General features: G+C 40.4%; 2 protein-coding genes across 3 annotated transcripts in view; one reads left to right on the top strand and one right to left on the bottom strand.

Moving 5' to 3' along the window:
• LOC100692506 (hydrocephalus-inducing protein homolog) overlaps positions 1-17,275 on the top strand; it is a 55,575-nt gene extending 38,300 nt beyond the window's left edge. For both annotated transcript variants that reach the window (XM_025903670.1, XM_019352404.2), the window contains exons 72-93: positions 95-255; positions 529-623; positions 781-1,000; positions 1,129-1,329; positions 1,408-1,534; positions 1,951-2,116; positions 2,684-2,831; positions 2,944-3,151; positions 3,257-3,478; positions 4,514-4,683; positions 5,915-6,113; positions 6,743-6,895; positions 6,977-7,147; positions 7,378-7,487; positions 7,619-7,841; positions 8,746-8,955; positions 9,077-9,240; positions 13,632-13,782; positions 13,863-14,093; positions 14,216-14,440; positions 14,665-14,946; positions 16,824-17,275. In XM_025903670.1, the coding sequence (XP_025759455.1) occupies positions 95-255; positions 529-623; positions 781-1,000; positions 1,129-1,329; positions 1,408-1,534; positions 1,951-2,116; positions 2,684-2,831; positions 2,944-3,151; positions 3,257-3,478; positions 4,514-4,683; positions 5,915-6,113; positions 6,743-6,895; positions 6,977-7,147; positions 7,378-7,487; positions 7,619-7,841; positions 8,746-8,955; positions 9,077-9,240; positions 13,632-13,782; positions 13,863-14,093; positions 14,216-14,440; positions 14,665-14,946; positions 16,824-17,033 (4,047 nt within the window). In that variant the 3' untranslated portion in view covers positions 17,034-17,275. The remainder of the gene's footprint in view (positions 1-94; positions 256-528; positions 624-780; positions 1,001-1,128; positions 1,330-1,407; positions 1,535-1,950; positions 2,117-2,683; positions 2,832-2,943; positions 3,152-3,256; positions 3,479-4,513; positions 4,684-5,914; positions 6,114-6,742; positions 6,896-6,976; positions 7,148-7,377; positions 7,488-7,618; positions 7,842-8,745; positions 8,956-9,076; positions 9,241-13,631; positions 13,783-13,862; positions 14,094-14,215; positions 14,441-14,664; positions 14,947-16,823) is intronic.
• A 179-nt stretch (positions 17,276-17,454) lies between these two features.
• LOC112844107 (C-type lectin domain family 4 member E) lies at positions 17,455-26,440 on the bottom strand. Its single transcript, XM_025903685.1, has 6 exons — positions 26,311-26,440; positions 26,114-26,215; positions 25,731-26,003; positions 22,343-22,485; positions 19,940-20,043; positions 17,455-19,044 (listed from the first exon to the last, which is right to left on the bottom strand). The coding sequence occupies exons 1-6, from the start codon at positions 26,387-26,389 to the stop codon at positions 18,894-18,896; spliced, it is 852 nt and encodes a 283-aa protein (XP_025759470.1). The 5' UTR covers positions 26,390-26,440; the 3' UTR covers positions 17,455-18,893.
• Positions 26,441-26,660: the final 220 nt, after the last annotated feature.

A 26,660-nucleotide genomic window follows, 5' to 3' on the forward strand; every position in this document is an offset into this window, starting at 1 on the left:
GTACGGGTGGTGCCTAGCTTATTGTGCTAGAGAGACAGGTGGTGTCAAATGCTGTATAGGGAGACAAGTTAATAAATCACATTCTTTTATCCAGGTGATAAGAACAGATCCTGAGCCTTGCTGCTCTGTGGTCGACGGCTCTCAGGTGGAGCTTGAATTAAGCATCAGTGCTGTCTGCGACTATGTGAAGTTAAGCTGCAGCACAGACACCATCCGCTTTGAGAACACCATGCTTTTCCAAACCAGGCTGCAGCAGTAAGTCAGGCTTTGTGTACAACATATTCCAAGTCATCAAACCTAATAATATGTAATATGGTATTCTTGTGAAACATTATTTGGGGTTTCTTATTCATCAGATAAAAATGAAAATGCTAAAGATCAAAAAGAGATAGCCACTAAAGGCTTATATGTGATGTATATCTAACATTACATTCCTCAACAGTGGGCACCGTAAATCTAAATTCAAAAATATATCTTTCTTTCTGAGTATTGTGTTACTTTTTTTGTTGTCTGCACACACGCACATAGACTGCAGGTTGTGAATGAGGGAAGTATGAAGGTGGAATTCTCCTGGGAAGTTCTCATGGATCCAAGCAGCAATATTGTCAGCTGTGACCAAGAAGGTACAACAGAAATATTATATCATCAATATTATTGGGCCAACTTGTCATTGTTGGATTTGATCCTGAAAATAAGTGCTATTTCTTTCTGTACCAACACGTGAATATTTTAAAAGCTGGACTTGACTCTGTGTAAATGTCTACATGTGCTGTTTAACAGAGGGGACCTCGACTTCTCGACCTGGCAGCAGATCAGCAGGATCACTGACTGAAGCCCGTCCTCTAGCAAACTTGTTGTCACTTCTAATGTTGAACCGTGAGCTGCCTCCTTTCAGCGTTGAACCCAGCGTAGGGACCATGAAGCCGGGTGCCAGGCAGAACTTCACTGTTCGCTTTTTACCTCTGCAGGTGTCCACTTTTCAGGGAAAGCTGTTTTGCAGGTAAGGGAAGTGTAACATTTCCATGCAGGTAAACGTTTAACTAGGTATTTTCTTCAAGTTTTTTGAAAATGGCATCAATGGTTTGGACGCTTTTCTTTCCTTTTTGTGAGTATGCACATTTCTTCCAGTATTCAGAACTTGCAGGATGGGGAACAGGCCCCGTGTATCTCAGTGTGTGGCCGCAGCCTTTTGCCCCAATTCCACTTTGACCTGGAAGATTCAGACTACATCAGTGGGAATCGTCGTAACTCTGAATTCAGTGGCCCTCTGGACCCAAACACCAGAATTTTGGAGATTCATGCCATTGGTTTGTCTGTGCCATCAACACGGTAATAGCATGTAAGGTTAGAACTTCTATCTCTGTCAGTGTAACGCTGAATGTTTCATGCTCTCGGTTGACTCTTTAGGTCTTTTAGTGTGGTGAACCCAACCAGTAAGCCCTACTCATTCAAATGGAGGTGTGAGGACAAAAGTAGGAGCCATTTCCACTGTCTCGTTCCATCTGGCGTCATTCCCCCTGGGAACAAAGCCGAAGTAAGAATAGACAGAGTGCACCCCCCATAACAATAATGGTCTTTTCGTTGTAAAGTATCTCACAGAGTGTGCTACCTCATTCCCATCTTGATTTTGTTTTCTCCATTAGTAAGTCTTCGGTTCTCTTTTTTTACCTTTATCTGTCTTTATTCATCTCACTCACTCCACTAGTTTTTCTTGAAGTAACAGTATATAGCATTATGACCACCTGCCTGATATCTACCCTCACCCCCACCACCACCACCACCTCTCTTTTGCCATGAAAATACCACATAACTGTGATGCACTGGGTATTCTGATACCTTTCTATCAGAACCACCATTAATTTTTTTGGCAATTTGAGCTCCGGTAACTCGTCTGTTTTCATAAATGAGTCTTGGCCACCTCTGAACCTGTTTTGTCTGCTTTGTTTGCAGGTGTGTTTTGAGTATGTTGCTGAGCAGCTGGATGCAGTGGAGTCCCTCTGGACCTTCATGGTTGACACTCTATCGCTGTCTGTTCCCTTCCTGTGTGTGGGCACTGCTAGAGAACCAATCACCTATCTCGACAGACCTCACTTTGACTTTGGGGAACTGCTTATTGGTAAATGCAGTTTTAATATATACAAATGCAAAAGTTCAAATAGTTTCTTATACTTATACCTTGTACATATTTGCTTCTTTTGATGGTGAGATTAGAGGGATTTTCGTCTTCAACTGTATATATCTTTTGTGATCTATTTAATCTTAAGCTTGGCTAATGAAATGCAACAAAGAGTACATGTCATTCAATACAATCTTGCAATTGAGCATAGATTTACTGCAGGTATGATGATGTCCTGCTCTGCCAACTCAGTCCCTGCCTGCATCAGCTGATGCCTCTACGAATGCCCTTCACAAATCCAATTGGCAGCTCTCACACAGGGCATGCTACCTAAGTTGCTTTAGCCTACCCACGGTTGGTGTGCATCTGCAAGCTGCTTTGCAACCCACTTCCAACACAGCTCCTCTTTCAGTTTATGCCTTAAGATTAGTAAATATACTGTCTCTAATGATAGGATGGTGTTAATGGCAGATGTGTTGCTACAATAGGTTTTTTTTTTTTAAGAATAAATGAATCTATCACATTCTGATACAGATTACTTTGAATTTTTTCCATGTACTCTTAAAGGACAAAAAGTGGAACAGGCAGTTAATTTTGTGAATGAAGAGGACGAGCCCTTCCATTTCTCTGTGGTTCCTTCATCTCTTTTCTGTGAAGACCAGCAATCGAGGCTCATATTGGAGCCCATGACTGGCACAGTGGCACCCAAAAACAGGTTAATGACTCTATAATCTTCATTAGATAACGATGAAATATGCTCCCCAATGGCATGTTATAGAAAGTCTAAGAGAAAACTGCATCAGATAATTGTAAACTGTTTTGTGCAGGTTGCCGTTATTGGTGTCGTTCACACCTTCCTGTGAAGGTTATGTGAGTTTCAAAGTGGTTCTGAGGGTGAAGAAGAAGTCAGAACCACTCACACTGATCATCAAGGCTGATTGTTTCACCCTAAGCACTTCTGTACAAGTTGAGAAGCCAGAGGGGGGCCTCAAAATGATTGCCCCCAACCACCAAGAAACTCTGGACTTTGGGGAGGTCGGCACAGTTTGATGATACAGACAAAAATATTCATATGTATATATGTACAGCCACCTTCCTTTACATGACAGCTTAGAACTTCCTGTGTGTCTGTCTGTACAGGTGGGGATTTCAGAGCAATCCACTTTTACTTTTCTGGTGTCCAATCTGTCAAGATTCATCCTGGAAGTGAACTTTGAACTAACGGGTCCCAAAGCACTGCAACACCACTTAGTCACAAAAACACAAAATGCTGCCATCGGTGCTGGGAAGCAGCTGCAGTCTTCACTGTGCTTTTTCCCCCAATGCATTTGCAACCTGAAAGATGTCAAACTAAATATCAAGGTAATAGGCTAGTGTGGATTTTTACAGAGGTAACATGCTTTAAAGGATCAGCGAGGCTTTTAAGTCTAAAGGAAAACATCATGCTTGTAGTTCTCTTTTAAGACAAGCTCATGTACATGTAGGCAGTTTGGATGAAGTTATCATTTTCATTAACAAAAATGAAATGAAATTAAAAATAGATCATCTTTTAGAACTAAGTCTATCTGAGTATTGTGTGATGTTTTTTTTGTTTCATTGCTGACAGTTTAACCAAAAGGCATTTCCAGTGGAAATTGGCTGACATATCCTGAGCATAACCATGTATAATATCCACAAAAATTAAAAGGAGGTTATACACTGCGGTAATATTATGTTGAAGCACAGTACGTATCACTCGGCGAGGCTCCTGCCTACGGTGGCCGTAATGCTCCCACAATCCATCAAGTGGTGTGGCTTTGTAGCTTATCAAAGTTGTACTAAGACATTTTTGGACAGATTTTCGAGCGCCGTGTACCACATAAAATCGGTTTGAGGTCTGTAAGCACAACCAGAATACATACATAAGGTGCACAGGATTATAAGGGGCACTGTCGATTTTTCAGACAATCAAAGGATTTTAAGAGCGACTTATTTTCCGAAAAACACAGTAATAATGACGGCCCGCTTGCATGCTCTACCAAAAAATGTGCTTTGGTGTGTATCTGACGGATGAAAGCCAAACCAGTTCCACATCACTGAAGTTGCAGCATTTTTACAAACCAATTCTGGTTCATCTGTCATTCATTGATCCGCTTTCGCCCTTCTCATTCTCCGTTGCCGCCATGCTTTTTCTGCCATGTGCGTATGAAAACAAAGGCACTGCGCATGCACGTTTTACCCATATTCTATCGCGACATTTTATTTTCTTATCGTTGCCTAACATTATACTGGTATTACCGTGAACGGTATGATATGGCCCAGCCCTAGGTGTGAAAGATAATAATTATTGAATTCTACTTTCTGGGCATTTCCGTTTCCCCTTTCTGATGTAAATTTCTTCTTGATTCATCTCATCAGGTGAAACGTGGGCCAATATTTGCCTTTGATATAAAAGGCAAGGCTGTATCACCCAGTCTCGAATTCTCTTCTACCAAGCTTAACTTTGGAAAGTGCTTCTTGTACTGTCCTGGTATGGAACCGGCAGCTCAGACCCTAGTGTTAAGGAACAACGGCAAAAGGGACATCAGGTGTGTTTAAGTCACAGAACCATAAGCATGATTTTTTATGAATTAGTGAATTAGAGTTCTCATATTTATTAATATAATATGATATAATATGTAATATTAATATTATATTAACACATAATGTTTTGCTGCAAATATCATCAAAGCAGAACAGATTTATTTTAAAATGTGAGGTAACTGACATTTGATATTTTTTATCTCTAAACTAGTTTTCTGGATTTATGGTAACTTAATGTTAAACAGTTGTTGTCGTAGTTTGAATTCCAGTTTTTCAAGGTTTCAAGGTTCTTCAAACATTCAACTGATGTTACTGGTTTTACTCTTATCTGGCTCGTTGGCTGGTCCTGTCCTGGCCAACTCTGCATGATGCGTGGGAAGAAGAGGGAGACACTGCTGTAACTTTGCATGAAGCAGATCTTTAATTATTTTCATATAAGGCAGCAACAGTGCATGACAATATCAGTTACACTCAAACATGTGCACATTCACACACTTTACAGTTGATTACAGTAACTTAATGACTGTGTCAGCTCTTCATGGTGGTTGCAGCTCACTGTCACATAATCTTGTCCCAGGCTTCCTACAACAGGAAGTAACATCACACAGAAGGTCCAGAAACAAGAGGATCATTTAGAGCCTGATTGATAAATTACTTTTAATTCAATTTAGAATTTTTACTCAGCATTTTTTCAGTGTCGCAGTTTAAAAATAAGCTTCTTTTTTTAATGCTGCAGCAAGCCATGGATTACTCATTTACACTCTGCTCGAATCAGCCGGTTGTTGTATTTGTTGCAGTTTATATGTTGCCACTGGGAAACTGCAGATTTTGATGTTGCATAGTTTATTTCTGTTTGACAAACTTTCCAAAATCAACACTCAGAACATCGTAGAGGATGTTTCTCCTGCCTCTTCTTTACTTTTTAATTTGTGTTTATCATATGTCTCAAATACAAATACCAGAATATCATTAATATCACTGATAGTGACACCACCGATATATCAGTCAGGCTCTAGTTTCATTCAGATTTTTGTTTTTTTGTGTCAGGTAACTCTGAGAACAGCACGTTGCTGTGTAGATAAACAAAAATTTGACTCACAGAATCTGATCCTTCAAAGCTTGTGCTTTCAGCAGGATGCCTCAGTTCTGTTTCTCTCCACGACTCAGTTGTTACTATAATCAGAATAAATGAGATTTTCACAGTCTAAAATCAGATTCTTGTCTTTTACTCCTCAGCATCCAGTGTCAGTTCAAGAACACTGCTTTCTTGGAGATGGACTTCCATGCAGATATTTTGACACCTGGTGGTGTAAAAGAGATACCATTCACCTTTTATCCTCGTGAGCCATGTCAGTATCACGAGAAGCTCACCTTCATCTTAAACAGCTGTGTCACAAAACAGGTGGAGATACTGGGGCAGGGCATCGAGATGAAGGTGAGAATCACTGTGCATGTGCTGGACTCAACAACTATATTTAGGTTTTTGGTCAACTTGGCCAGTTTAAATAAGAATTTCTTCAGTTAACATAGCAAACAAGCAAGCAATTTATTTATATAGCACTTTCAGATCAACCCCCAGCTGAACACAAAGTGCTGTACACTTGACATGCCAGTAATGATACACTGAACAAGTTAAAAAAAATAAAAATAATATAAAATAAAGAAAAATATTTTTTGTAAAAAGATGATAATTAAAATGACATTTAAAATAATACAATTAGCACAAATAGCAAAAAAATAATAAAATAGTATAAAATGATAATTAGAATTACATGAATACCCACCTCACAGTGGTTATGGATGGATTAAAAGGCATCTTTTAGATCTAGTATAGTCTTATTTCAATATAGCATTTAACTGTATTATATGTTTGAAAAAAGCAACTTGAACACATGTAGCATTTATAAAATCAAGCTACATATTTAATAATTTTATTGATATCAGATTTTCAAAAACCTGGATCCAATGTGAAGATGCTCTCATGTCCACTGGCTTCATAATTTGACTATAAAATGTATCAAAATCAGTATGTTTTTAATATCATATCCTGACTTTGTGTCCTAGCTGGAAGTTGAGCATCCAAGGCAGAAGAAGGTGAAATTGGGACCTCTGAAACTGGGTCAGAAGATGAAAAAACAGGTGGTTCTAGTAAACCGCAGCAGTATCGACCTTTCTTGCACCCTAATGCTCAGCACAGATACACCAATTGATCAAAAGGTATGCAGACAGACAACACAGGCAAGATACACATAAACAGCAGTCCACTGGAGAAGCACTTCATGTCACCCTCTCTCCCAGGATCTGTCTTTCAGTCCAGAAGGTGAGCTGAAGCTGAAGTCTAGTGGCGGGTCATGTAATGTTCAGATCCATTTCTCACCTCATCAGCGCATTCGTCCCTTCACTGCTGAGCTGCAGGCAAAGTGTTTAGGCTTGATCCAACCCCTTCTGACCATCCAAGGCTCTTGCCAGGTACATAAATTTCACTGTGAGACAGATGATCTGTTTCTTTATGTCTCTTGATCAGCACCAGCTTCTAATCAGGAGTAAATTGTCACATAAAATATTTTTTAATAAACCTTTCCTTCAGACTTCCTTTAAAAAAGTTCTGACTATAGACAGTATTGCTAATATGAATTAAACTGAATGCTATGATCTTATAACAACGATTACCGTTAACGTAACTCACAAAAAACTACCAGGGTGTTGAAGTTCAGCTGGACCAGGACTGCCTTTCCTTTGGAGCTGTGGTCCAGCACTGCCAGGTCAAGAAGAAGATTGTCATGACAAATACTGGAGACAGTAGTGCCAGGTAAGGTTAGACGCTACCAGCAAACAAATCTCCACACAGACACACAGTATTGTGTTATTGCAATCAGGTGTCACATGCACAGAATTATATCCTCCTATTTGCGTTTTACTTTTCAATCCACCTTCTTACAGGTTTAACTGGAAAACAGAGGATTTTCCTGCAGAGTTGTCCATTGTGCCATTAAAAGGATTTATCAACCCAGGGATGGAAGTTCCCTTTCAAGTGACGTTTGCCCCTGTGGAGCTGCGTAATGACACAAGATATGAGAATCTGTCCTGCTTTGTGGAGGGTTCCTCCTCACCCCTCACCCTCACTGTCACTGGCTCCTGCATCGCCACCTCCACTAGCAGAGAGGTTTGACTGAAGCACCTTTTCAGACAAATACAGTGTTGAGTAATATAGTAAACAAATAAAACAAAACAAAAACACAAACATCTGATTGATCATTGGATAGTTACGTGTTAAGAGCTATTTCAGGTTAACTGAATGCTTTCGAAGAACAGTGAGGATGAGAATGTGTCATATTTACATGATGCATGTATGTGATCTAACTTTTAAAAATCACTGACTTACGTGTGTAAGTGATGTATTATTTGTGCTATTGAGTTAAAAGTGAGAGACTTTAATCTTACCTTTCAGTCTTCATGTACAGAGCAGCAGTGCTGTATGTATTCAGTAAACTAACAATGCATTTCTGTTTCCATTTAATTATTTTAAATAACCACATGGCATGGCACACTTAATAAAGATCTGCTCACTCACATGGGACAATTTATTGACTGGTTACTGGGACAGTGCTTCCAGTAACCAGTCAATACATTCAGCATTGGCTACATCATATCTATTAAGAAAATGTGGAAAAAGCAGAAAATACTATTTTGTAAATGAACTAATTGAAACCAGATGATGGCACAATAGTAAAGATGACTGTCAGTGTTTCAGATTGTAGGGATGGTTAGAGGTCAACATCAGGCAATGTGAAACATATGTAAGAGATTTTAAAACATATTACTTGGCTTCAATTAGCTCAGTAACACTAATGGCTACAAGAAGTCTATCTAGAGAATGAGTTGAAGGTAATCTAATTTTTTACCATAACACAGGAATTAATTTCTCGTATCAGCAGATGTAGCTCAGATGTGGGAAGATTATGTTTTGACATCAGAAGTTTAAACTTCACACATCATCTGTTCTTTGTAATGTCAGTGCCTTTGAGCTATCTGTCACTGAACTGTTGCTGCCATCTCTCTGTGTGCAGGTGGTGAATTTTGTTTGCCCAGTTCGTGGCTCTCACACTCAGACCCTGTCTGTGCTCAACCCCACAAACCAGTGTTGCAGCATCGCACCTGTCATTGAGGGTGAGCACTGGAGTGCTGCGCTCTCTGTGAACTTCCAGCCCCACCAGAACACAGCATTCACAATCACCTACCGACCTATGACCATGACTGCTTCTGGACAAAAACATCAGGTAGAGGAGCAATGCCATTTTAGTGGCACTGAGTTTAATATGAAATGTATGTAAATATGATTGATTGATTAAATGGATTTAATCCCTGAAAATTGTACATTTCTCCTTCCTTTTGCCTCAGGGATCAGTCTTTTTTGCTTTTCCCGATGGGACAGGCATCCTGTACTCCTTGCAGGGAACTGCTGATCCTCCTAAGGCAGAGGACACTATTGAGCACGAGCTGCCGGCAAAAACTAGCCACACCGTGCTGCTTCCTGTGCACAACTGGCTCTCTAGGCAACAGCGGTAAAACACTTAAGACCACATTTACTAATCAGGGCAAAAACACTGAAAGGTGTGGTTATATTTAAGATAAGATAAGATAACATAAGATGGCCTTTATTAGTCCCACAGGTGGGAAATTTGTTTTGTTACAGCAAAAGTGCAAAGTTATGTAGCAGAAATTAGAAAACACTGGAATGCAATAAAATACAATAAAATAAAATAAAATACTATATACAATAGAATAAAATAGAATAGAATAATATATACAATAGAATAAAATAGAAATACAAATACTATATACAACTGAGTAGGAAAATACAAAAACACAACTTCGTCAGAAGAAGAATTGCACGTATAGCAGTCTTATTGCACATGTGTGGGTTTGTGTGTTTGATCAGCTGCAAAAGTCTTTATTGTAGAGTCTGACAGCAGTGGGGAGGAAAGACCTGCGAAATCTCTCCGTCCCACACCGTGGGTGCCGCAGTCTCCCACTGAAGGAGCTGCTCAGTGCTGTCACAGTCTCATGCATGGGGTGGGAGATGTTGTCCAACAGGGATGACAGCTTAGCCGCCATTCTCCTGTCACTCACCACCTCCACTGGGTCCAGAGGGCATCCTAGAACAGAGCTGGCCCTTCGGATCAGCCTGTTCAGTCTCTTCCTGTCCCCAGCAGAGATGCTGCCCCCCAGCAGACCACACCATAAAAGATGGCTGAGGCCACCACAGAGTCATAGAAGGTCTTCAGGAGTGGGCCCTCCACTCCAAACGACCTGAGTCTCCGAAGCAGGTACAGCCTGCTCTGCCCTTTCCTGTAGAGGGCGTCTGAGTTATGAGTCCAGTCCAGTTTGCTGTTCAGATGAACACCAAGGTACCTGTAGCTGTCCACAGCCTCGATGTCCATACCTTGGATGTTCAGTGGTTGCAGTGGAGGATGCTTGTGCCTGCGGAAGTCTACCACCAGCTCCTTGGTTTTACTGGCGTTGATCTGGAGGTAGTTCAGCTGGCACCAGTCCACAAAGTCTTGAGTCAGTCCTCTGTACTCCTTGTCGTCCCCATCAGTGATGAGGCCGACTATTGCAGAGTCATCAGAGAACTTCTGCAGGAAGCACTGGGTGGAGTTGTGGGAGAAGTCTGCAGTGTAGATGGTGAAGAGGAACGGAGCCAGAACCGTTCCCTGTGGGGCCCCCGTACTGCAGACGACCCTGTCCGACACACAGCCCTGAGTCCTCACATACTGTGGTCGGTCGGTGAGGTAGTCCAAAATCCAGGTAGTGAGGTGATGGTCCACTCCAGAGTTCTCCAGCTTGTCCTTCAGAACCGAGGGAAGAATGGTGTTGAAGGCACTGGAGAAATCAAAGAACATGATTCTCACAGTGCTCCCAGCGGTCTCCAGGTGAGCGAGGGAACGATGTAGGAGGTGAATGATGGCATCATCCGCTCCAATGCCAGGCTGGTAGGCAAACTGAAGTGGGTCCAGTGATGAGCTCACAAGGCGCCGAAGCTGAGCCAGGACCAGCCGCTCCAGGGTCTTCATCAGGTGGGATGTCAGAGCCACCGGCCTGTAGCTGTTGAGGTCCTTGGGGCGTGAAGTCTTTGGCACTGGAACAACACAGGAAGTTTTCCAGAGCTGTGGGACTCTTCCCAGCCTCAGGCTCAGGTTGAAGAGGTGCTCCATCACACCACACAGTTGGTCCGCGCAGGACCTGACGACCCTCGAGCTGATGCCATCTGGACCCGCTGCCTTCTTGGCTTTAATCCTCCTCAGTTCCCTCCGAACCTGGGTGGTTGAGAGAGACAGGCTGGAGCCTTGTGTTGAGTGTGTATTGGATGCTGTTGTTGGGGGTGGGGAGGAGTGAGCAGGGTGAATAGAGGAGGTGTGAAGTGTCTGAGGTGTCAGAGGTGGAACAGCAGCAGTGGGGGTGGGTGAGTCTGCAGCCGATGTTGGAGACTGCCTCATGGCTGAATCAAATCTATTGAAGAAATGATTCAGTTCATTTGCCCACCTCACATCCCTCCCAGGCAGAGAGTTCTGATGTTTGTGGCCTGAGATGGTTCTGAGGCCTCTCCAGACTTCACCAACATTGTTTTGCTGAAGCTGGTTCTCCATCTTCTGCCTGTAGCTGTCCTTCCCATTCCTTATCAGCCCCCTAAGCTCTCTCTGCACCCTTTTCAACTCCTCTTTGTCTCTGGATTTGAAGGCCCTCCTCTTCTGCTTGAGGACAGCTTTAATTTCTGACGTAATCCAGGGTTTGTTGTTGGAGAAACACCGTACAGTCCTGGTAGGTACGGTGTTATCCACACAGAAATTAATATAGTCAGTAATGCATGTAGTAAGGCTGTCGATGTCCTCTCCGTGGTCGTCACAGATCACCTCCCACACAGTCGACTCAAAACAATCCTTAAGAGCCTCCTCGCTCTCCTCCGACCATCTCTGCACTGTGCGGGTGGCTGGTGGCTCCCTGCGCACTAAGGGCTCATACACAGGGACAAGGTGCACCAGGTTGTGATCAGATCTGCCCAGGGGAGGGAGAGGTGATGAACTGTATGCCTCTTCAGCATTGGCATACAGTAAGTCCAGTGTTTTATTGTCTCTGGTTGGGCAGGTCACATACTGGGTGAAGGTGGGCAGTGTGGAGTCCAGTGAGGCATGATTGAAGTCCCCTGATATTATGAGAAGGGCTCTCGGAGATTGTGTTTGCAGTCTGCTGACCACAGAGTGGAGAGAGTCACAGGCTGCATCCGCGTTGGCCGAGGGGGGGACATACGCTGTTATCGCGATAACATGCGAGAATTCCCGGGGCAGGTAGTATGGACGCATGCTAACGGCTAACAGCTCAATGTCTCTGCTGCAGAGTTGTTCTTTTACAGTGATGTGCCCAGGGTTACACCATCTGTCATTCACAAACACTGTCAGTCCCCCTCCTTTCCTCTTACCGCTGTCTCTCGTCCTGTCCGCCCGCAGCAGCTGGAATCCCGGTAGTGTCACGCTCGTGTCCGGAGTTAGCGGTGTTAGCCACGACTCCGTTAGCATCATGATGCTACATTGCCGGTACTCCCTCTGTGACCAGGTTAGCGACGTTAGCTCATCCATCTTATTGGGCAAAGATCGTACATTTCCAATAATTACAGAAGGAAGAGATGGTCGATAACGTCTCCTTCTCGGGCGACGGCGCTCCTTCCCAGCACGACACCCCCGTCTTTTCTTCCTCAGTTCACTGGGAATGTCGAGTCTGTCCGCCGGCAGTACCGCTGCGGGAGGCAGCGCTAACAGCTGATCCCTACTGTAAACAAAGGATCCCTGCTCTGGGTCCCCAGACACGGGCGAAAAAAATAGAAAAAAACTAAGAAAAACAACCAGAACTAGCACAAAACGGTAGAACATGGTTGCAGAGTCTAATTACTAATATGTTAGTTATAAAAATTACTAGAAGAAAAAAGATAAGAAGGAAAGAAACTCAGAATGAGCAGAGCTGCTGTAACAGGCTGCCGCACACGGGGGGCGCCGGAAGTGGAACTGGGGAAGTTGCACTGTTTTCTAAGCACAGGCACAGTCAGTTCATTTTAATATGACATGCTGAATCTGCAAGGTTAGCACAAAGTCAAGAGATGATATTCAGCTAATTTACTAACAGGAGAAGTTTGTTAATGGCACCACCAAATATTGTTTATTTATGTGTAATAAAACTTTATTAAAAAAATGTCTTTTTGCAGGTTATTAATGTAATTGCATTGATCAGAACAAACACAAACAACCGCTTCAAACTAACAAACAAATGCAAAACATCAAAATAAGAAATGGGCTGCTATTAAAACTTCTCGAGGCATGATTACTGTCAGGATAAGGTCCAAATTCAGCATCATCATCCTTGCATTCTCTTTTTTCTTCAGCCATATTTGTTGAAATTCCTGCCACAGAAGCCACAGAATATTGAAAAGAACCTAACGCCAAAAATTGAAATTGAAATTTTGTTGCTGCTGATATTGCGTGTCTCACTTTTAGTTTGGAGGTCCCAGGTGGCTTGGTATAAGTTTTTATCACATCTTTGTCTGCATTTCCAAATAAAGTGACACGAGTGCACAAACGTCTCCTAAATCTCTGCCATGCCTTGTTCATGCAGCAGTAACTGACAGATTCAAGTGTAAAAAATAAGATATGCTTTTTTTTCTCCTGCTTTAAATTGCATGTTGCCAACATTATAAATCAGTTTTTAAATATTTAGCAGCCAAATATACCACTGTCTTTACCAGCTAGTTTTTTTTTTACTATGTGTATGCTGCCTAAACTGACCCAGAGATAAAAACTAGCTGGGTGAAGTGAAAATAGAAATTTTAAATATTCTAGCGCTTTAATAAAAAGTAAAGTGAAGGAAATGATCTCAGTCAAGTCATGAATGTTCTCATCTGTGTTCTCAGGTTCCTTGTGCAGCTAGAGATAGTGAAGCCTGATAAACCAGATGCTACAGTGTCCCTCAGGGGCATCAAGTTCATCGATGTCCCCGCCCATGCTAACAGGGACTATGAAATGTCTTTCTTTACATATACAGAGGGACAGTTTAACACCAAGGTTTGATCAAACATTACACATTTCCAGATCTGAACTGACCTTTGTTACCCATCATGACATCCTTTGATCTTTTTCTTCAGGTGACATTCCGTAACCATGAGACAAGTGAGTACTTGTTCTACCTCGTTACCTTCAAAGCCACGTCTCCAGGAGTCCTGTCCACCATCGAGCTAGTGACACCAGTTCGCCGGGCGGCCTCAGCCACCATTCAAGTAGAGAACCCCCTGACCACAGCTTCCTGCCTCACCACTGATTGTAAAAGCCGTGATATCATTGTCCCACCTCATCACACGGTGCCAGGGCAGTCCAAGGTGAATACTGAATACGACTTCCATCATACTTGGAAAACAAACAAACAAACAAAAAAACCACCAAACTGTGTTTCCATAAACTCTTATTGGCACTGTCTGTGAATGTCTGCCTTTCCTTTTAGGGTGTTTTGCCTTTCGAGTACAAGCCTCTGCAAGCAGGCGAGTCTACAGCACGGCTAACTTTGTTCAGCAGTGAACTGGGCCACTTCCACTACGATCTGCTTCTCAGAGCTCTGCCTCCGGCACCAGAGAAAACTGTGCATTTTAACGCTTTACTGGGCCGCAGCCACACCATCACCGTAAAGTTTATCAACTACGCCCGCTTCAAAACCTCATACTTCTGTAAGGTAAAAAAAGAAAAAACAAAGAAGAAGAAATAGCCCTCTTCTGTCTTTGTGCACATTGTATACATTCATGCTAGGAAGACTATATATGCGTTCAGTATCAGCCTTCATCACTTCTTAAGACACCTTTTTATGTGTTCTTTATAATTTGTCAACACACAACTCAGTGTCTGCATCTTTCTGTCAGTTTTAAACTGGAATTTTCTCGTGTTATCTCTCTCCTCCAGACTGATTACCCAGACTTTATCGTGGACAAGAGTGTCAGTGTAACTCCGGGTTTCCACGCAGGCTCACAGGCCAGCGTGGACGTCTGTTTTGAGCCTTCTCAGCTGGGAGAAGTGAAAGGCCAGCTCAGCCTGTCTTCAGGAGTCGGTGGAGAATACATATTTCCCTTACACGGGTTGTGCTTGCCCCCCCAGTCTCAGGGCCCGTTCAGCATTAAATCCGGTGGGAACATCATCATCCCCTTCAAGAATGTGTTCCTGCAAACCACAGCTTTCTCTTTTCTGGTAAAGACCAGTGTTGGGCAAGTTACTTTGAAAAAGTAATTAATTATAGTTACTAGTTACTTCTTCAAAAAAGTAACTGAGTTAGTAACTGAGTTACAATATTCTAAAAGTAATTACTTGAAAAGTAGCTATTGCGTTACTTTAAAAAAACATTTAACCCTCTGGGGTCCAGGGTATAATTGGCCATTTTTAACTACTTTTGATTTTCCCTCCACATTTTACCTTTAAAATCTATTTACTTTGCCTTGTTTGGTATCATCATTTTCAGCACAACCTCACGTGTCTGAATTTACAGTCATGTTTTCATTTTGTCATATTGTATTAACACAATTGATCTAAAATCAGACAAAAAACATAAAATCAGAGTAGAAAAAGTTATATTTTTTACCACAACCACAAACATGTTTAATGAATCATATTTCATAACTTTAAATGCAAATATAAATTGTCAATTTTAAAATCCTGTGCACAAGTTTTGCAAACAACAAAGTTATTTGCATCCTTTTACCTTGATTTTTTAAATAACCATTGCAAACTATTTACAGAACAATCAGCTGTTCTGCATTCAATATGATGCCACACAAATTATTTGTGCCACTCCAAAAAAAATCATTTCTGTCCACTATAAAGGAGAACATCACAGCCTGATACCTGCAGGTCTGACAGCAGCAGGTGTATCACCTCTGTTTCTACCTGGAGACAGCAGTCGCCTCATTGTTCTGACACACAACACAAAACTATCCACAACACTACACACTAACTACACAAGACAACACATTAACTACACACTCCAAACACGCTAAACGTCACAAATCTCACATCTCAAAACTCGCTCTCTCTCTTTTTCTGCTCTCTCTCTCTCTCTCTCTCTCGCCGTCACTCCTAAAACTTCCCCTGTTTTTTTGTTGTTGTTTTTTTTGCTCATAAGCAGAGAGTGCTCGCTAGCGCTGTCTTTAGTCAGTAAACGTGACGAAACTATTGAGGAAAAAACGCCGCGTATATATTGTTTATCATGACTCTGGTTTTACGTGGCCTATCAACACAATTTAAAAACTGGCACCTTGTTGCTTTGTCTTTAAGTGGTCATGTGATTGACTTACCACGACTACTTTATTCTTCCTCAGTCAAACAGCAGCACTCATGCGATTGTTTTGCCCCCTGAGCTCCAGGTGTTGTGCTAGACAGTGATCGTGATTACCGTCCGCGGGAGCGCGCAGCTGCTTAAAGCTGTAGCGCCCACATTACTTACAGCTACTTCCGTGCAACTGATATAAGATGCGGTAAGCTGAACACAGCTTCAACCGTCGGTTTGTTGAAAAATAGTAACGGACTGCGATTTCTTGTTAGTAACTGTAACGGCGTTGTAACAATAGGAATAGTAATTAGTTAGATTACTCGTTACTGAAAATAGTAACGCGGTTAGTAACGCCGTTACTTGTAACGCCGTTATTCCCATCACTGGTAAAGACCAAGTAGAATTTGTGAAAATGGGCACAGTGAGAAAACCAGATAAAGCAGTGGCGCAAAGCTAAAAATGTCTTATCGACATAACATATAATGATTTCCAACATACTAATTCAAACACATCAAAAACAGTCAATGTTATTAAAAACAGGGATGTTTTACTGAGAAGTATTTACACTGGGTTCACTGCGATACCATGAAACATATTAAATTTAGCCTGGAACAGATTGCAGAATTGTGCAACCCTGTCTATGTTTCAACAGATTTGACTACTGCTTCTCTTTGATACAACTTTCACTTTAGCATCTTTTCTTTTTAACATTGATAAAATGCTTCAGTTTAATATATGTGCTTCACTTAATAGCACAGCTTATTTTCATTTGATATAACCTGAACCTTGTTTAAACCTATAGGTTGACAACCACCATTTTACAGTCAAAGGAGGGGGAAGCATCAAATCCAAAGAGATTCAGAACATCCAGGTGTCCTTTGAGGCTCCTCCAGATGGCTCTCCAGGACCGTGGTTTGGCACCTTGACCATCTCCAGTCAGAGCTCTGAGGGCCACAAGAAGCCCTACTCATGGGTCTATTACCTGAAGGGCCACCGCCCTGAGTTATTATAGAAAGATGCAAATATAGAAGGGCAGAGATGCCAACATGAGTGCAATGAAAAAGGCCTTGATTGCCAGATTGTACTATGGTCCAGTTGCATCTGCTGACAAATTACTTATCTGAAGCTTTATTAATATTTTATTGTCAAAATCCAGAATATTTCCTTGTGTATTGTGTGATTCAAGTAATTAGCTGACAAACCTTTCAATAAATATTTAACAACTGACTGAATAAATCCTGCAAAGAAAACTTGGAGATGCCTGTTACTGCACATTTATTACCACATGGGGGGAATCATGAGTTCATTTGAACAGTACATGTGGTCCACTGATAGGTCCAGTTAGATCACTTGACTTCCTTTTTGTATCATAATGACCCATATGTTAACTTTTCACCTAAGTGAATTCATCCAAACTGGCCTGTTTGCTGTTAGACACATCATGGGGAAAACTAGCTATACAGCAGTAACTTTCTTATTACCCAAAGTTAGAGCTATCACATCACACATGATGAGGAGCTGCAGTGTATATGCAAAATACACTCTTTTTACTCTATCACAAAGAACACTTTGATACATCCTATGCCAGACTTTTCTGGTGGCCCACCATTTCTCTTTTCACAGTGGAAAGAACAAACTTAATTAATTAAACCAAAGTGCACATAAGATATAATTTACAGACTTATGCTTATTTGTTTATTTATCATGAATAATAAGCCCAGCTTTACTGCTTGCAACAACAAAACACAAAACAAAAATGCAATATCCCTGTATTGCAGTAATTCACATGGTACAGTTGTAGCAAAAAGTTTTGAGAATGACACAAATATTGGTTTAAACAAAATTTGCTGCTTTCGTTTTTATGATAGCAATTTGCTTATAATCCAGAATGTTTAGAAGAGTGATCAGATGAATTGAAAAGTCCTTCTTTGCCATGAAAATGAACTTAATCCCCAAAATCCATTTCCACTGCATTTCATTGCTGCCATAAAAGGACCTGTTGAGTAATAATCTTCTTGTTAACTCAGTTGAGAATGTTGACGAGCACAAGGCTGGAGATCATTATGTCATGCTGATTGAGTTATAATATAGCAGACTGGATGTGTTCAAAGGAGGGTGATGCTTGAAGTCATTGTTCTTCCTGTTAACCATGGTTACCTGCAAAGAAACACGTGCAGCCATCATTGGGTTGATTATGAAGAAATGGGTTGCCATCAGCCAGAAGTTGATTCACAGCATGCCAGGGCGAATTGCAGAGGTGAAAAAGAAGGGCCAACACTGCAAATATTCTTTGCATAAACGTGATGTAATTGTCAATAAAAGCCTTTGAAACCTGAAGTGCTTGTAGTTATACTTCAGTGCATCACAGAAAAAAACTGACACAGAGATCTAAAAACAATGAAGCAGCAAACTTTTGCTGCTAACATTTGTGTCATTCTCAAAACTTTTGGCCACGTCTGTAGTACACTGACCGAGGGCAATGTCCTGACATCAGTATAACTAATAACATATTGTGACAACTTCTGATTATCCATAAACATATGACTGATATGTGGTGATCCAGAGAATCAGCTGTAGTTCTGCTTTGTCCGCTGGTTCTTTTAAAATGTAAAATTAACTGATATATCAGAAAAGGCAGTCAGCAGTTGGACCTCAGTTCATGTGCTAAATTATGTTTTCTTTTTTTACAACAGGAAGTAAATCTATTTATAAAAGTGAACAGTATATAGCTATAGCTACAACTCGCACTGCAATGCTTTAGCTAAATAGATATTCAGAGAGGAATAAAACGAAAATAAAATAATAAAGGATAATAAAACATTAACCATAGCTAAGCTTACAATATGTATCGAATCTTCAAAAAAAGTGGGTATTATGGTATTTTTTCACAGACCCACGGCAGAGAATTCGTGCATGAAAGATCATTCCACAAAGTGTTTTCAAATGTCCTGATATGAGCACAGTCCTCTTCACCCCACTTTGGGTCTCCACCGCCATTATCAGGTTGGCGATCTGCCCAGTACCTGACAGATCAGTGAGCACAATTATTACCTTTGAGAAAAAAATTAGATCTGAAACATTTATAAAAGCAAGAAAAAAGATGAAAACATTTTTATAACATCAATGATTACAGATGATAAAATCAGTGTCCTGGCTTGATTAATCCACTGAATTTATGGATCTACAAACTCTGTAGCTGTTAAGAACAAATTGCAACAAAATGCCAAACAAAACTTGGTGAAGAAAATAAGTTACTCTGTGTTTTTTGTTTGTTTGTTTGTTTTTCCCTTTCAGGAGATGATGGTAGTGTTGGCTGGTGTCTCCTATATGATAATTCCAGGAGATACTTACCCAGGTTAAAATCTGTGCTAAATCAAAACCCTGTGCTTTCACCCGCTGTGGTAACCCCATGGGAAATAATAATAATAATAATAATAATAATGCATTGGATTTATATAGCGCTTTTCAAGGCACCCAAAGCACTTTACAATGACATTATTCATTCACGCTCACATTCACACACTGGTGAAGGCAAGCTACGGTTGTAGCCACAGCTGCCCTGGGGCAGACTGACAGAAGTGAGGCTGCCATATCGCGCCATCGGCCCCTCTGGCCAACACCAGTAGGCGGTAGGGTAAAGTGTCTTGCCCAAGGACACAACGACCAGGAAAGAGAGGCCGGGGCTCGAACCGGCGACCTTCCGGTTACAGGTGCCCTTCCCAAATAAGGAAGCAGCTAAAAGTACAGTCTTCATTCTAAAATGCTAAGTTAATATCATGTATGACCACCATAAGGCTATCAAAATAAGTCAATTTTTATGATTTTCAGCGACTGACATCTAAGTCTATTAGCGAGTTTATTTCTGAGCAGCATGTATTATAAAAATAATTAATATAATCTGCCAGAATGACAGCTTACATCAGATTAAGAGGAGTTCCATCTACCCATTTCCATCTTCCCTCTTCTTCTTCATCATGTAAACCAATCCAAGTCAGTGTATTGGTGAGCCTAGTAAGGTACTCCTGTTCAGAAAGAACAAAAACATGAATTCCCATTTGGGTTTATACATACATTTTAATGAAATTTGCAGATTGTCTCGGTGGAGTTTAATAAACGCAGCCGTTTGCTCCTTGCTCCCTAAAATATAACAGGACACTGGAGTAAAATCTCTACCTTCTCACACTTCTGTTTAATCAGTTATCTGCTTGACGTTTATTCAGCTGTGTGAAAACTTTTATCAGCCAAACCGATTTACTCACAAACAAATAAAACACTGAAAAAAGCCAAACAATAACATTTTTAAGTTATCTAAGTGACTTATATATCATGTTTAACCTGAGTAGTGAAAGACTGCAGGGGGTTTGACAACAATGTGCTGGGAGTTCGCTGTTTTGGCCGGCTCTAGTGAGCCGTTCATCTCCTCCTTTGGCTAGCTTATTATCCCTGCAGGGTACCTGATCACAGGCAGGGCATAGGTGTTGACAGCCCGGATCTTGTTCTTACCTTTCAGCTGACTCCTCAGGACTTGCCTGGTACTTGGTGGTTGCAGCTTTCCTAGTGGTCTCCTTATGGTTCCCATTTGCCCTTGAATCGATGTCACATTCACTCTTGGCATACAGCTTGATGTCATCCACGTAGAGGAGGTGGCTGATGATTGGCCCATTCCGTAGTCAGTATCCGTAGCCAATCTTGTAAATGATCTCACTGAGTGGTTTCAGGCCTATGCAGAACAGCAGTGGAGACAGTGCATCTCCTTGGTAGAACCTGCACCTGATGGTGACTTGTGCTATGGGCTTGAAGTTAGCCTCTAATGTATGGGCTCTAGTGTTATATGCCACATACACATTGAGCTCCTGATGAAGGCTCTTAGGGTCCTGTTGATCTTGTATAGTTCTAGGTATTCCATGAACCCAGGTGTGGGGCATCAATCCAGGCAGCGCACAGGTTGCTGAGCCTAGTCTTGCAGTCTCAGACAACAGCTCGGTCTACCAGTAGCTTCCTTTCTGTGCGCCGCTCATGTATTGAGCCATAGCTTACCCGCTATGATGCCTGACAGGAGCTTCCATGTGGTACCAAGGCTAGGACCGGTCCCTTCTGAGGGTATTTGGGGATCAGGACTGTCCGGTCTTCAGTTATCCATTCCGAGTGTCTCTCATCGACTCAGTGAATACTCAGCCTCTTCAGCCAGTAGGTGTGGCCATGTCGAGGCCTGGTGCTGTCTAACTCTTCACTATGATGATTACTAGACCATGTTCAGGGTCTGTGATAATCACTGCGATGGTTAAATCGCAGTGATGGGTACTGGACTTTGATGGATATCATCCATCTAAGTTCAGGGAGCAGCCCATTTCTCATCAGGGTGTTCTGGTACCTCAACACCTGATGCAGGCCTTGTTAATCCGGTCACTTCCTTGCCTGTGTGACTCCATATTTACTTTTTTTTTCGCTCATATCTGCAGTAAGCTATAACACTATACTATACACACACACACTAGACTTCTTCCACAGTGTCCAGAGTGAGATGGAGTAATAGCTGTTTCAGGGTTTAATAATTGCTGGGACATAAAAATATGTATAGTATGTTTGTTTGCTTTGATGTAAAATTTCAGTTTTTATAGTTTTTCTCCTGCTTTGACTCTCCCTCTAGTTCTCATCTAAAGATGTATTTGCCAAATCAGCTCAATTGTAGTTTCATGTCAATTATTACAGGTCCGTCAGTATTCGGGAGCTGAATCTTCAGCCCTGCTGAAAGCCTAAATGGAAGCCTGTCAAGTAAAAGTGAAGAAAGGAGCAAAAACGAGACAAGCAGCATACCGGAGACCGCAAAGCTGAGTGCAGAACTGATCAAATTAGAAGCTAAAATAAAAGACTAAAGGCACAGCCATTTTTATTTTCAGAAATTTTCCATTTTTAAGGGCAAAAGGTTTCAAACTTGTCCATGCCTTAAACCTTATGTGTGTTTAATCTAGTAGTAGCAAATGCATACCAATGAGGGATTTATGAGGACACTGAATAAAAAATTGCATCCTTGAAAACAGCATTAACAATTTAGTATTGAATGAAAATAATCTATATACAAAGTGTCTTTGAATGGCAGAGATGCATGTAGCACAGAGCTATTGCTCAGTGTCTGAGTGGCAGAACACCAGAATCTCAGGTAAAAGCTCACAAAACCATTTCAACAACCACCACACCGCTAAAAGTAGACATCTCACAAATTCCAAACCTGCAGGTTTCATCACACTCAAAAGTAGTGAATGAGGGGTACGAATATAAATATTCATCTATAAACACAGTAAAACACATAAATATGAACTGTACCTGTTCTTTAGCGAAGTCGATAACCACCAGATCTGCTCCTCTGTCTCTGCAGTCCTTTCTGGCTTGATTCCAGGAATCAGACCTTCCAGAGAGGAGATAGCAGCTACAGCTGAAACTACTCCATCCTGCAGGACATTGTTTATCTGGAAGAAATTAAAAACAAGTAATATTTCAGTAAGGTTAATGAAAACTCTTTAATGAACCTTACAACAATGCTCAATTGATCTGTTTAATTAATTAAGGAGCTCCAAAAGCTTGATCACACAGATTTATCTAGAGTTTATTCACCTCCTGGCTTTTATATTTGTTTGCCTGTGTATATTTACTATGGTGACAGTTTTTGTACCTAATCTATTTTAGGGCTGCAGCCAATATTTTAATAATTGGTTATTCCATTGAGTAATCAGATAAAAAGTACTTCTGTCTTATTAATGGGCAATAATAAATGTTCAAAAGAGAAAAATGAACTCCTCATCAGTTTATATTTTAGAAATTGCAGTTGCAACTCTTTCATGTATTTACAGGCCACATTAAAAAACAATTCTTAAATGCAAAAATAAATATATGATGTCAAGTGCAGTAGTGCCCAATGAAATAATACAGCCTAAACTAATCATTCCAAGGCTTTAAACATTTTTAGGAGGCAAAAAACAAACAAGCAAAAAGCATTTTATCTCCTGGATGAGGTAGATTTGGTGTGTGTTTGTGTATACGTGTTTTTGTGCCTGTGTCTGTGTATTTACGTTTTAGTAAATGTGTTTTTGTAAGCCTTTAGAGGAGCATGTGGTGGTCGCAATGAAGAAAAGAGAGCAAATCAATATTCTGATATTTGCCTTGTCCATTTTTTTTACTGGCCTACAAAAGAAAAAAAGTTTATATTTATATTTCAAAAAACAAATACATATTAATGAATATAGTTTTTAAATCTGAAAATAATGTTATAAAAGCATCTTCTATTCATGTCGGAGTTAGCTAAATAGATGGTTTGATGTTAGCTTCCCCCCACCTTAACGAAGAGGGTGAGCTCAGGCGGAGTGAAGAAAGCATGTTTGGTCTTGGTTTGTTGCATCCAAAACAGCAGCACTTGTGGCTAAAACTTCAATTCAATTCAATTCAATTTTATTTATATAGCGCCAAATCACAACAAAAGTCACCTCAAGGCGCTTTATATTGTACAGTATACCCTATAATAATACATACAGAGAAAAACCCAACAATCATATGACCCCCTATGAGCAAGCACTTTGGCGACAGTGTGAAGGAAAAACTCCCTTTTAACAGGAAGAAACCTCCGGCAGAACCAGGCTCAGGGAGGGGCGGCCATCTGCTGCGACCAGTTGGGGTGAGAGAAGGAAAACAGGATAAAGACATGCTGTGGAAGAGAGAAAGAGATTAATAACAGATATGATTCAATGCAGAGAGGTCTATTAACACATAGTGAGTGAGAAATGTGACTGGAAAGGAAAAACTCAATGCATCATTGGAATCCACCGGCAGCCTACATCTATTGCAGCATAACTAAGGGAGGATTCAGGGTCACCTGGTCCAGCCCTAACTATATGCTTTAACAAAAAGGAAAGTTTTAAGCCTAATCTTAAAAGCAGAGATAGTGTCTGTCTCCCAAATCCAAACTGGAAGCTGGTTCCACAGAAGAGGGGCCTACTTTACTGGGAACCTGTCAGGAGTCCTTAATGAAGCCAGCTGTTCCACAAGCTCCACCATGAAGAAAAGTTATTTTCAGCTGTTGTCATCTGACTTATTTGGTTTACACAGCAAAAATCTACAATAAAGCTACATCCAAATAATAAAGGTAATAAAGTTAAAATATGCAGATGAACTGCTAGCTTAGCCTGATAGGATCGTTAGGTTACTTCCTGAAATTATCCCTCTAATCTAAGGGTGTATCTAAGGTGGGGGTGGGGGGACATGGGGTGTACTAGAAAATATTTATTTCAAGTGTTTCCCAACATTATCTTGTATATTTAGATTAATATCAAATATAAATAAATTAGATATTAATTCAGTTGTATTAATATATAAAAATGCTTTTGTTTTTCTTCTATATTTATTATATTATATATCTGTTATATAACTTTATATTTATTATGACTACATTAGATTTCTCATGTTGTGGGTAATCAGTGTATTACAGCAACCAAAACAAAACAAAAAAAACAAAACCCATAACTCAATACAATAAATACAATTTCACAAAAAACACATTTTGAAAAGTTAAATGTTATACAGTGTCAGTATCAATCATTCCAAATCCAAATTCTAACTTTGGCACAACCATAAGGTGTATATAAGGGAGGGACATCTCTGAAAAGTGAGGTCAATCCAAAAGTGCTTTAAATGGCTCTCTGAGAATTGGAAGGTGAAATATTGAATTTGATGTGTGCAGAAGAAAACTCTTTTCCATATCAGACAAATATCTTGAAAGAAAAAAGATTATTATTATTATTATTATGATGATGATGATAATTCAGGAGTGTGACCAGGTATTTATAGGTTTACAGGTGTGGGACTGCACATTCCTCATCCCATCTATTGCAATGGCGATATGCTCCACACTGCGGCTCTGGTGTAAAAAAATTCATATCATCAAATTAAATCTTTTAAAGTTTTGTTTTGTTGAATGGCTGTGAAGAAAGGCTGTTATTATCAGTCTCCTGCAGGTTAACATCTAACTATTTTTTCCTGTCTTTCCCACAGTAAAAAATTTAAAGTAACCACAAAACTGCAATCTACCCAATTTTTACGCAATATGCAAAATACAGCGACAATAACTGCTCCTAACTTCTAATAACTGGGTGAAACTGATAGAAGGTTGTGTTTAGAGACTCAGTTATTTGTGAGTCTCTAAACAAACCTGTAGATCAGAAAGTGATGTCTCAGTGAAAAGATGCATCACAACTGAATCAAAAATGACCACTTGATGAAACAAGTAAAATAACAGTTAAAAAAAGATTTAAAGGATATTGAGATAAAAATAAGTATATGTCAGTGTAAGGCCTATCAGCTTCCTTTTCAGCTTCCTTAATGAAAATACATTAAGCGTACTTGTTGTGGATTCAATCATTTTATAAGTTACTAAACACCATTAAATAAGTTTCACATATGTGTTGATGAAATATATCCCTTAAATTATATTAGTACCATTCAGACTTGTAAATGTAAATTTGTGATGAGCATAAGGTACACTGCTGCACTGCAGCTTTATAGTGACAAGCAGTGATACTGACAATGGTTCATATGATATTTTCCTAATGACTGAAATTTGATTTCTTAAAAATATGGTAAGTCAGAAGATGCTAATTCATTCACTTGTTTGGAAACTGAATCACTACATTTCTGAGAAAAACCTTTTAGAGACGCAAGGACTCACTCTGGTTGTAAAAGCACAGCAGTTTTTTAGTCAGCAGATCTCGCTCCTCATTCATTGAAGAAAGTTGGTTACTGACAGCAGAGATGTTTTTATTCAGAATGTCTCGCTCCTCAGTCATGGAAGAAAGTTGGTTACTGACAGCAGAGATGTTTTTATTCAGAATGTCTCGCTCCTCAGTCATGGAAGAAAGTTGGTTACTGACAGCAGAGATGTTTTTATTCAGAAGGTCTCTCTTCTCAGCCTCCGCCGACACATGTCCAGCTAAATTATGGTCTGAAATAAAAAAATTGAATAGATTAAATTAAGTTAAAAAAATAGCTGGTAATCATTAATATAGTGGCTGATGATCAGTAGAACAACTATCCATGAAAAGCCCAACTCACTGAAGAAACTAAGTGTGATAAGTCCAATCAGCAGGAAAACCGTAAGCAGGCTCAGGGAGAGAATAACACCCAAATAGAAACTTCTCTTAGAGCTCCTCTGACCTGAAAAGAAGATAAAAAAAAAAAAGTTACCCAAACAAATGTGCAGTAGTAATAAGAAACGATATAACCTCCTTGTTCTGTCACTTCCTTTTTACCTGTGTAATTTGTTGAAGGTGTTGGGTTGTCAAGTTTAACGCATTCAACATTGTCATATATTGCCTCCATTGCATACATGGATTTGGTTTATTTCAGAGAGATCAGCTCTGCAGCACAGGATGAGTGAAGTGTGAAAGTCTCACTGGTTTCAGTTTACTCTCCTTTTAAATTCAGAGGAAGTCGCATATTTCAGAGGATTGTGCAGCTATGCAACCACTGAAACTTGATATGTTCTTAATTAAGCTGCGTATATATGTGATAGCCATACGCAAGATACAGAAGTCAAACTGCTTTTCATGATTGTGTGAAAAAATTACAATTTTGCTTAAGTGTAAGTAAAACAATGTAT

This window comes from Oreochromis niloticus, linkage group LG16 (genome assembly GCF_001858045.2).
Source record: "Oreochromis niloticus isolate F11D_XX linkage group LG16, O_niloticus_UMD_NMBU, whole genome shotgun sequence".
In the NCBI taxonomy this organism is placed as follows: domain Eukaryota; kingdom Metazoa; phylum Chordata; class Actinopteri; order Cichliformes; family Cichlidae; genus Oreochromis; species Oreochromis niloticus.